Source organism: Hibiscus syriacus, unplaced genomic scaffold, assembly GCF_006381635.1.
Source record: "Hibiscus syriacus cultivar Baekdansim isolate YM2019G1 unplaced genomic scaffold, ASM638163v2 tig00110053_pilon, whole genome shotgun sequence".
Lineage (NCBI taxonomy): Eukaryota > Viridiplantae > Streptophyta > Magnoliopsida > Malvales > Malvaceae > Hibiscus > Hibiscus syriacus.
The window spans coordinates 970042-980917 of record NW_024062577.1 but is presented as its reverse complement, the minus strand read 5'-3'; the positions used below and the strand labels follow the sequence as shown (position 1 = coordinate 980917).

General features: G+C 33.8%; 1 protein-coding gene across 1 annotated transcript; it reads left to right on the top strand.

The window, feature by feature from the left end:
* Window positions 1-564: 564 nt before the first annotated feature.
* Window positions 565-5988, top strand: LOC120214170 (ribonuclease II, chloroplastic/mitochondrial). Its single transcript, XM_039212134.1, has 14 exons — window positions 565-948; window positions 1315-1468; window positions 1602-1715; window positions 1805-1882; window positions 1951-2082; window positions 2247-2468; window positions 3084-3266; window positions 3484-3546; window positions 3628-3734; window positions 3807-3956; window positions 4528-4687; window positions 4803-5198; window positions 5478-5702; window positions 5815-5988. The coding sequence occupies exons 1-14, from the start codon at window positions 677-679 to the stop codon at window positions 5947-5949; spliced, it is 2391 nt and encodes a 796-aa protein (XP_039068065.1). The 5' UTR covers window positions 565-676; the 3' UTR covers window positions 5950-5988.
* Window positions 5989-10876: the final 4888 nt, after the last annotated feature.

Below are 10876 nucleotides of genomic sequence, written 5' to 3'. Positions count from 1 at the left end.
TATTACTGTTCGCTTGGAAAGCCCCAAATCTTCAAATGTACTTTATAGTTGGTATAATGATAAAATTAACACATAATATTTGTATAAATAGTGATTTTACTTTAGCATTTTAATTACTAATATTTTAATTTTTGATTAAATAATTAATTTTAGGTGAAATTATTAGTTGATTAATGATTAACACATATTACTAACATGTATTTTCAGATATGTTTAATTGATATCGTGATATGTGTTACATAACCTAAAATGATGATGTGATACATATAACTTCATTAATTAAACATACGTAAAAATATCATATTAATAATATGAGTTGATAATTAACTAATTAATAATTTGTATTTAATAAAGAATATTTTAATTAAAAAATAAAACATTAAAAATTAAAATATTATAAAAAATAAAATGAATATAAAACGTTATAAGCTTCGTTTATCATTATGATTTATGACTTTATAGTCTATACCTCATGGAATATGGGCTCAGCCGTTCTTCTAAGAACAAAGCAGGCGACCCGGCCCTTATAAGTTTGCGGGTCATTATGGCGACAAAAATATCATCCGGACCCCTCCATACGGCTTTATCGCCAAGAGTACTGCAAATCAAAGCTTCATCTTTCTTCACTCATCTCACCACATGAACCATTATTTCCTCCTTCACTAAGGTTAAAAAAATGATGGCGGTTCGCGCCGTCAACGGTGGTTCTTTGTTTTGTTCCGTCGCATCACCTCCTCTATTGACGTTCTGTTGTCGTTTTCACCAATTATCCTCCTTACCGTTTCGCCGAAACTCTGAGTTAGGGCTTCGGTTTCCTATTTTTTGTTGCGGTAATCAGTTTCTAGGATATGGCGGGGGTCTTTCGCATTCGGCTCACAGTCTCGTTGATTGCGTCATGGAAGAGCTAACAGCTTGGCGCAGTCGCAGAAGAATTCGCGCCAGTGTCAAGTAATGTTTGAATTTTGGTTTCTTATTTTCTTTTCTTGGTGAAATTTGTATTCAAATCAAATTGAATTAGTAATTAGAACGCGATGAGCATATTTATGTTTAACCGCTTCATAACAAAAATAAAAAAAGAAGTAAAATGATGTAGAGTCTAGCTTATATCGTGATTGTACTGAATATGAAACATAATCTAAGAAATGCAGATTTTTGGCTGCAAGTTACTTGATTTTTGTTACTTCCATGACTTGTGAGATATTTAACATAATTTCTGCTACTTAATCAGGATGGATTTTAAACATTACTTGCATGTTTGATTTAGAGTAATTGTTTAAACTTGAGACTGAAAATTCATTTTCATATCGAACTCAGGTTAACCAGTAGTGGTGAGCTTCTTGAAGATAAGCTTGTCAATCGAGAATTAGAAAAGGGATTCCTGCTGGAGTTTAAGAAGGATACGGACAGGGTATTGCTTGGAGTTGCTCAGAGACCTGATGGGAAGAAGAATTGGATGGTGTACGATCAGGTTCTTGTAGAAACAACTCATGCGGCATGTTGGATAGGTTGCTAGGTGTTAGATTTCGTGTTTGTTATGCCAGATGTTTAGAATTTTCGAAATGTTTGAACTAATGTTACAGTTTGCTTTTCTTGTTATACAGAATGGTGTCACAACATCCATCAAACCTCAACAAATTACATATATTGTTCCAGGTGTAGAAAATTTTGATCAGACTGAGATCTCAAAATTTCTCCAAAAAGCTCATGAAAACTTGGTTCGTTCGACTTGCTCTTTGGATGGCAAACAGAAAATTTGTTGAGGGTTCTTTTTTGGTTTACTTTTTCACAAAATATTTTGGTGCAGGACCCAACATTATTGGAGATTGCTTGGGTTGAGCTTCTTGAAAAGAATGTGTCAGTGACAGCAGAAGAATTAGCCGAGGTACCATATTTTCATTTGAATGTGGACCTGTCTGCTTGTCCATTTGGTAACTTTATGTTACTGTGCAGATGATTTTTGGCAGTTCAGATCCTGTTGAGAGCTACTGTGCCCATCTTTTGCTATCAAATGATGCAGTATACTTCACTGTGCTGGCAACAAAAGGTTCTCGTTCCATTTATGGGCCTCGACCGACAGGACAAGTACATGCACAATATATGTTGGTTTAATGGTTGATTAAGTATGGTAGACTGCTCTTTTGACACAGATAAAATGCGTGGTCAAAGAGCTTCTATATATAAGTTGGACGAGTCAGATGAGTGAAGTTTTGTGCTAACCCATTCCTTTTATTGATTTTCATATCTAGGTGGAAGAACTTTTACACAAGAAGCTTGCCAAAGAGGCTGCTGAGAAAGAACTTCAGGACGTCGTGCAATTACTTGTGTCTGCAAAAGCAAAGCCTGCAGGTTCTAAACCTGCCAAATCTTCCTGGATGATGGATGAGAAAATCCGATACAAAATTGAGTCTCTTGAAGCATATGCTATTGATGCTTGCAACAGTGATGAGCAAAGGAAAACTGCTGGAATGGTAGTTTGTCTGACTTTATTGAGTTCTCCCGAATTTGGTATCGTAATGTTACCGTTGCGGTGTTGCCTTTGTAGGCAAGAAAAGAAATCAAAGGCATAAAAAATAGTAGAAGCCAAATAAGTATATTTAATTAATATTATTCATTAGAATAGTTTATTTTAGAATTACCTTAATAAAATAAAAGCCTTTAATTTTAGTTTCCTTTTATGAAGAATAGACCCTATGTAACGTCTATTTAAGGGGGATGAATCTGAGTAATAAGACAAGCCGAATTTTGAAGTCTTTCTTTGTTAGGAGCTCACACCGACGATTTACAAGGTTAGGAGCTCTCTTCAAAAATTTATCATAGATTCTTCTCATGGTCGAAATCTCAACAAGGAAAAGGCTCCCTTAATCGGAGCCGACTTTTTGTGTATCGTCCGGGACTCAATCCAGACCTCTGACCTTAACACATAATCTGTATTGTAATAATAGCAGGCTAATTAAGACAATCTGGTTACCATAAGATCATAGATTTTAATTTGAAGGGGAAATTTATGATTTATTTTTCACTTTATTTTATTTGCATTTATATAAAATAACATGGTTAATTTCCTGTTCTCTTATTCTTGTCAGATCCTGAAGGCAATGGGACTCACAAAAACGTCATACTCTGCAATAAACCTCCTCATAAAGATTGGTTATTTTCCTGCGCATGTAAATCTCGATCTGTTAAAGTTAAACATTCGTACAAACCATTCTGATGAGATTATAGCTGCTGCTGAAAGTATTTTGTCTGAATCACCTGACTCAGATGAGGTAATCTGGCTTCCATCTCTACTGAGATTCCATTTTGTTTTACTATAAAAGTATTAAGCTTATGATATCTACAAGTCAAAAATCAGCTTTTGGTCTACAGAAATGTTTCTTCCACTAATAACTGAATGAGTCTCTACAGTGTTAAATGTGAACCGATGAAGGATTTTATATTGTTTATATTTTTATCATGCATTCATTTAGTTTTCTTTGTTGTTAGATGAACAGAGAGGATCTTACTCACTTGAAGGTTTATGCTATTGATGTTGATGAGGCTGATGAGGTAGTTGCCACCACTTTCTCGACACAAGTTCTATTTCCTTGTTGTATCAAATTTTATTCTGATTTGTTTTTTTTTGGGTAGCTTGATGATGCCTTAAGTGCTACAAAGTTGCAAGATGGACGCGTGAAAATATGGATACATGTTGCGGACCCAACTAGATATGTTGAACCTGGGAGCATAGTAGACAGGTATTTTTTTTGAAATTGTGTAGACTAGAACAATTTTATTTGATCATTTTTTTAATACTCAATCATGTTTAGGGAAGCACTGAGAAGAGGAACCTCTGTTTTCTTGCCAACTGTAACTTTTCCTATGTTTCCTGATAAACTTGCCATGGAGGGGATGAGTTTGAAACAAGGAGAACTTTGCAAAGCTGTCAGTGTTTCTGTTATCTTGCACTCTGATGGCAGGTAAAGTGTGAATTTACTATTTTGCTTCTTTTCAGAGTAGAAACATTTTACAATCTCTATGTTTATGCTTACATTAAATTGGAGGGTGGTGGGACAGCATGTTAGGCTTTATAAGCCATAAGACTAAGAAATGTGATGGGGGTATGTATTTTAATATTTTCAAGGAGTGTGGAGCAATATGTTTATGTTAGGCTCTATGAGCCATAAAACTGAATCGGCACTGTGATGGGGGTATAAATTGCAATCTTTCCACATAGTACAATGTCCTAGTAAGTAACTTTTTTGTGCTTCCATAGGACTTTGAGTTGAGTTACATATTCATTTGTTTGGAGTAAACTTGTTCACTATTTGTAACTATTGTTGCCAAAACTGCATCTTTATAGAACGGAAAATAATAATACTCGTCATTTCTTTTCTGATCTCTTTATTTGTGCGTCTACCTGTGTGTATGCTCTTTGATTGCTTGCATTTTGGACACAATAAACTGTTCCAGTTTTTATATTTGGCTTTTTTAGATGTTAGTTTATGATTTTATTAATGAAGACTATCTGACATGTCAGTGGTAGTAAAGCATTGCAGAGTATTCAGTTCAAAACTCAATCATTAAACCAACTTATATGCTGACCTATGAGAGTGCAACTGAACTACTTCATTTGAACCTAGAAGAGGAGGCTGAACTGAAGATTCTATCTGAAGCAGCTTCTCTAAGGTTAAAATGGCGTCGCCAGCAGGTTGGGCTGTACTTGATTATCATTTTAATTGCTATGGGTTTAATTTTGTTCTGTGTAAGACGGACTTTTTCTGATTTTACATCCCTAACACTCCTTTGGCATTCTTATTTTGCAGGGTGCAATTGATACATCCACCCTAGAAACTCGCATCAAAGTAATTAACCCAGATGATCCTGATCCATCAATTAATCTTTATGTTGAAAACCAGGCAGACCCTGCAATGCGGCTTGTTTCTGAGATGATGATACTCTGTGGAGAAGCTGTAGCCACATTTGGATCTTGTAATAACATTCCTTTACCCTATCGAGGACAGCCGCAGTCTAATATTGATGTATCTGAATATTCACATCTTCCTGAAGGGCCAGTTCGAAGCTCTGCCGTTATTAGAATAATGCGTGCAGCTGAAACTGATTTCAGGAAGCCTATTCGTCATGGGGTTCTTGGGCTTCCTGGTTACGTTCAGTTTACATCACCCATCCGCAGATATTTGGATCTCCTTGCTCATTATCAGGTCTTTTCTCTACTCTTCCAGATATATCAATTGTAAGAAACTTTCTTGTGGTGCCTTCTATTAACTATTAAGGATGTTTGTTGCTAATATTGTTCATCATACTTGACTTTTACATTATGGGTGTGTTTGCCATCATTGTTATTTTTATTATTGTCATTGTTATCATCATTGTATTACAAGTGTAAATGTTTTGATACCAATTTTGACATTGTCGTGCTGCGAGGAAGGATACAATATCTTGTTTGAAAATGCCTGCAACATTTTCATATTTCCATGTAGGTGAAGGCATTTCTTAGAGGTGAATCTCCACCTTTTTCAGCTGGTCAGCTAGAAGGGATGGCATCAATGGTAAACATGCAGGTTAGATCAATAAGGAAGATCTCGGCCAGCAGTCTCCGGTATTGGATAATAGAGTATCTGAGCAGGCAACCGAAGGAGAGAAAATATCAAGCATTGATCCTCCGATTTATGAAAGACAGGATTGCATCCTTGTTTCTTGTTGAGGCAAGGATATTTAGTAGTCATTTCTGTGATCGTTACATATAAGAAAGTACTAATACAACAGATTTGGATTGCATTAAGATTGACATTACGAGTTGAACATTCAATGTTGCAGGTGGGATTTCAAGGATCTGCATGGGTGTCTATCGGATGTGAGGTAGGAGATGAAGTTGAAGTTCGAGTTGAATCCGCGAGTTCTCGTGAAGATTATGTTCTCCTCAAGGAGGTTATTAGAGCTGAAAGTGCTTGATTCGTTCGAAGAAACTCATCGCTGTAGAGACATGGCAACCCCACAGGATGCTAGATCATTTATGACTTTCATAATAATAGATATACATGTCCTACAAGTTTATGTTAATTAGGTATGCAAGCTGGTTGTAAAACAATGAGCATTTCCGAACCGATCATTACTTTTCTGGTTATTTAACCTATAAAGGGTTTGGTTTTGGCATTAATATCAACAGCCAACGGTGCCTCGTTTTAGGGGCTTTACTTTCATCAACAAAAACGCATCAAGGCTCGTGCTTGTAGATGACGTTTTAGCCATTGCCTTTCCAACTCAACTAAATATAAAATGTTGTACTTATTTGTCAAAAGTATTTTTGATTCAAAATCAGTGTTGATACTTGTGAAGGAAAAATATTTTTAAATCGGATACAATTATTTTAAAAAAAATATACATTTTGATAAAAAAAATTGGATATAAAATTATGAAAACACTTTTCAAAAGCATTTTTTTTAACTACAATAGCAATGGAAAACTAGAGATATGCTCTATGTTGTACTACTTTTAACTACGATAGTAATGGAAAACTAAACTCAAGATATACACTATACTGCTGGCGGTTTAGAATTTAAATTTTGAAATTAAATCTTAGATACAAATGCAATGATTGTTTTAAAATTGTCTCAATCAGCTGAAAGCCTGTATTGTTGCCCACTCCTATTACACACGTTGAAGTGCATGCTCATAAATTTACATCAAGATCTCGACCTATAAAAAATAATGGAAAAGAACCCCTCCGTAAGTGATAATAGGAAATATTTTGAATAGTAGTATTTGCATGGTGTTTATGAGTTGTCAATTAATTAAGAAAATTTTGGATAGTTACTACCTTAAATCCAGATTCATTAAGGGAATAAGGGAAGCTTGAGAGGTCCAAGATTTTGTTGGTAACTGAAACGAAGTAGTTATAACAGAGAATAGAAGCATGATTTAATCATAAAAGGTCCAAATTTTAAAACTTGGAAAAAATTTATAAAATTTTAGAAGGCAAAAATATATAAAAAAAAATTATATGATAGTTTAAAATTTTCAAGGGATGACCGGCCCTTTTTATTCTATCCCTAACTATAACGTTATTTACAGAATTTGCTAAACCCTATATTATAAAAATGAAGTAGGGGACCATGGAAGTTCCAACGAGAGGCACCATTGATTCATTTCATGACGACGCAGAATGCAGATAAGAGGATTTCTAGTATGTTGCCTATAAAAGGGTATCTCCAATCCTTGTATAGCTTGAAGACAAGTTATGAGGATAGTGCTGAGAGAATGAGCGACAAACAACACAATTGTCGATTCCCAGAGCTTCAATTCTTTACTCTTCTTTTAATCAAAATGGGAACATCCCAAAAACCACATGAAAAATAATGTAGCATGAAGGCAGTTCCTGCGAGAAAGCTACATGAAAGGTCAATAAATTTGTGTTCTCTGCCTCTACATATCCAATGTCAATAACACAAAATTTTACGTTAGGGTGATCTTATAAAATTTCAAGAGATGAAAATAATTTATCAATAAAACTATTTGAAATATATGAGAATTTAAAATTGACATGGACTCGGTTCATCGGTGTCCAATGCATTGATCAATTATAGTTGCCCAAATTTATGACTAATAAATTCCCAGGAAATATGGTTTTCGGGGGGGGGGGGTGTACGAATACCATCAAATTTGCCTCTAAATTAGTTTATGTTGCATGTTAGGGGAACCTTCATTAAGACTCATTATTCTCCGACTGTAAAAAGGATAAGAAGGTATAAGAAAGATCCAGATGAATGTAGAGATCTGAAAACGTGATGGGTGATTGATAGGTGAGGCCAAAAACAAGTGTAATGAAGGTGTTGTGATGGTGAAGATTTGTCCCCTCATCATTATCCTCATCTGATAAGGTTGAACCTACACCATTTGTGTTGTGTCAGGCAGCCCCATGCACCTTTGTTGCTGCTGCTCTTAGACACTTCAATCTCAATCTCCACCTTAGTCAATGAAATCTCTGCGACGATATGGGAACCTCCAGCAATATCTAATGCCACCAAAAAGTTCGGTTCAAGGCCCTAGAAATTCAAGGCATGAGATGATTGTAGAGGAACCTGAACCACTACAACCCTGGCAAGAAAATCTGGTGGGTATATGGTCAATACATTATCGGAACTCAAAATGGCCTTCCGTCCATCCAATTCTCAGATCGAGCCTACAAACTTATGGAGGATAACATAGTAAGAACAATGATTTTGAAACTTTGGGATGCAATATTGGTCTCAATGCCCTCACGAACAAAACTCGCTCTCTTTGGAAACTTTCTAAATCGTTCACTCTCATGGATCCGGAGAATGATTATTTTCTCGCAAGATTCCAAACCGATGATGATTACATAAAGGTGTTGGTTGAATGTCCTCGGATTATATATGGTCAAGACCTTACGATCCAATCTTGGACAATGGATTTCTGGAATTTCCGATAAAAATAATATTTTTTGTTTTTAAATTTTGAATATTAATATTAAGTGTTTAAATGATTTTTGAAATATTAATTATGATTTTTAATAATAATAAATTAAATTTTTATTAAGTGACTAAATTGAAAATGTTGATTTTACTGACTAAAATGTACAAGGATCACAAATCAAAATTTATGAAGCTAGTTTTACCAAGACTTGTTTGGATGGTTTTTCCTTCAAGTCCTAACCGTATATTTTATCTCTTTTTTTGCCAATTTCCTAGCTAGATTCATTCTCCTAATTCACTCTCATTTTCATTCCTAATTTTCATTAACCGTTCTCTTCATTCTCACATATAAACACTTTTGTAATTCTCTCCAAAATTCTCCCAAAAGCTCTCCCATACTCAAAATTCTTCTTCTTAATTTTCTATTCCTTGTTGTTGGTTCTTACTCCTTTCATCAGGATCCTCTCTCTCCAATCAATATTGATGCACTTTCTTTTCCTCTTGTCATTTTCTCATTTGTTTCTTGGTGTTGCCATTGTTGATCTCTTCATCTTCTTTTCCAGCAAGACAATTCTCATTTCCTTGACTCATTTTTTTGCTTCAACGATTAATGATTCAATATTTTGATGATTTTAATTTATCTATTCTTTTAAAAGAAGCTTGTGAACTAAACTTGATTTTCGGAGGTATTTAATGTGATATTTTTATTGATCACTTTTCAAGGGTTTCTTGTGTTTATTAAGGTGTTTATTATGGTATTATTATCATACCAAATCAGTTTTTCAATTGCATTTGATTTGGACAAGGAATTCTTCAAAACAAGTTTGATTTCGTCGTTTTTCGAAAATATGAGAATTAATGTTAATTGATGTCATTTGTGAGGTTATAGATGAGTTTGTAATAACTTTCGTTTTTCTATCAAAATAATTCTGACTTCTTAATAAAAAAGGGAGATGTAGTATAGAGAAGTAGGGTCGACCACAGGGTCTATAGAGTTTTGATTTAGTAAACTTTTTGATTTAGAAGAAGATAAAATTTCAAATAAATATAAAAGATAGAATAAAATAAATAATTATAATTCGTTTAAAAGGGAAATAATAATAAAAAAATAAATAATAATTATAAGATAATGATAAAGATAAAAAAGGGAGTTTTTAAACCGTTTAAAGAAATATACTGAGATAAAAATTAAATAGACAAATAAATAAATAAATTAAATTGAGATAAAGAAGACTTATAAGAACAACATCAGACTTCAGCTTTGCCTCAAATTCCTCGGATCATCGAAATAGATCTTTACTTCAAGATTCACGTCGGCTATTTGTTTACAAGGACAACTCCGTGTGACTATGCTTTGTACACCGAATATCCAAGTGTACTCTTAAATTTCGGTTTGTGAGTTGATCTAAGAAACAACAATGTTGTAGATCTTAAAAAGTTGAAGTTCGAAAAGTTGTCGACTCGGATTATGTTGTTTCAACAATAATTGATTCCGATCTCAGTTTCCTCTAACCAAACAATTTTTCTAAGTGTGTTCACAGAAAGTCGAATGTGCTTCAATAATCCAATCCTTCTTCCCACGTTGACTATAACAACATCCAGACCAACACTGACTTTTGGTTTTGAAAATTGTTTTGATTTGAAAATAAGCCCAGAAAACATAGAGAAAAATCCGAAGCGATTTAAGTGCCTTACAATTCTCACGTTTGGAATTGAGCCTTCGCTTTAGCCTTCGGCTTAAAAGAAAATTAGCTAAGCATGTCCAGAGTCATACTTAGTATATTTGAAAACAAAACTTTAAAATAAAATAAGTACATTTCAAAAACTTGAAAGAAAATAGTAGAGAAAATTTTATAAAGCTAGAGAGAAAAAGAAGATTAAATTCTCAGATGTGAGAGATGCGTTTCTAGCCTTACCCTGAGAGTGTATTTATAGCCTTCAAAATCCTAAAAATAAGCTAAAGATAATTCCTAAAATAAAGAAATAAATCTTAATTAAAATACTTAAAACTATTTAAACTAAAATACCTAAAACAAAGATAAAATATAATATTTAAAATAATATCCTAAATCCTTATTAAAATACTTAAAACTATTTAAACTAAAACACCTAAAATAACGATTAAATATAATATTTAAAATAATATCCTAAAACATGAGTTTAATTCAAATATGAATTGCAGAAACTTGCGGCTGATCCATTCGTTCTTTTAGAAGCACCGACTGGATCTTCTAGAAGGTCCTGACATCATCGCCTCGTCAGATGTTTCATGCCCAAAGTCATGCCCACTAATCAAGCTTTGATTCTGAAAATAAAAAACTACAGAATTCTTTCTTTTTAGTGCAATTTTCAGAATCTAGCGTCATGCACAGAAAATGAATCAAAACGAACAAATAAGTCATAAAAACCAATGATTAAGGAGTAATTTAAAAGATAAATATTAACCA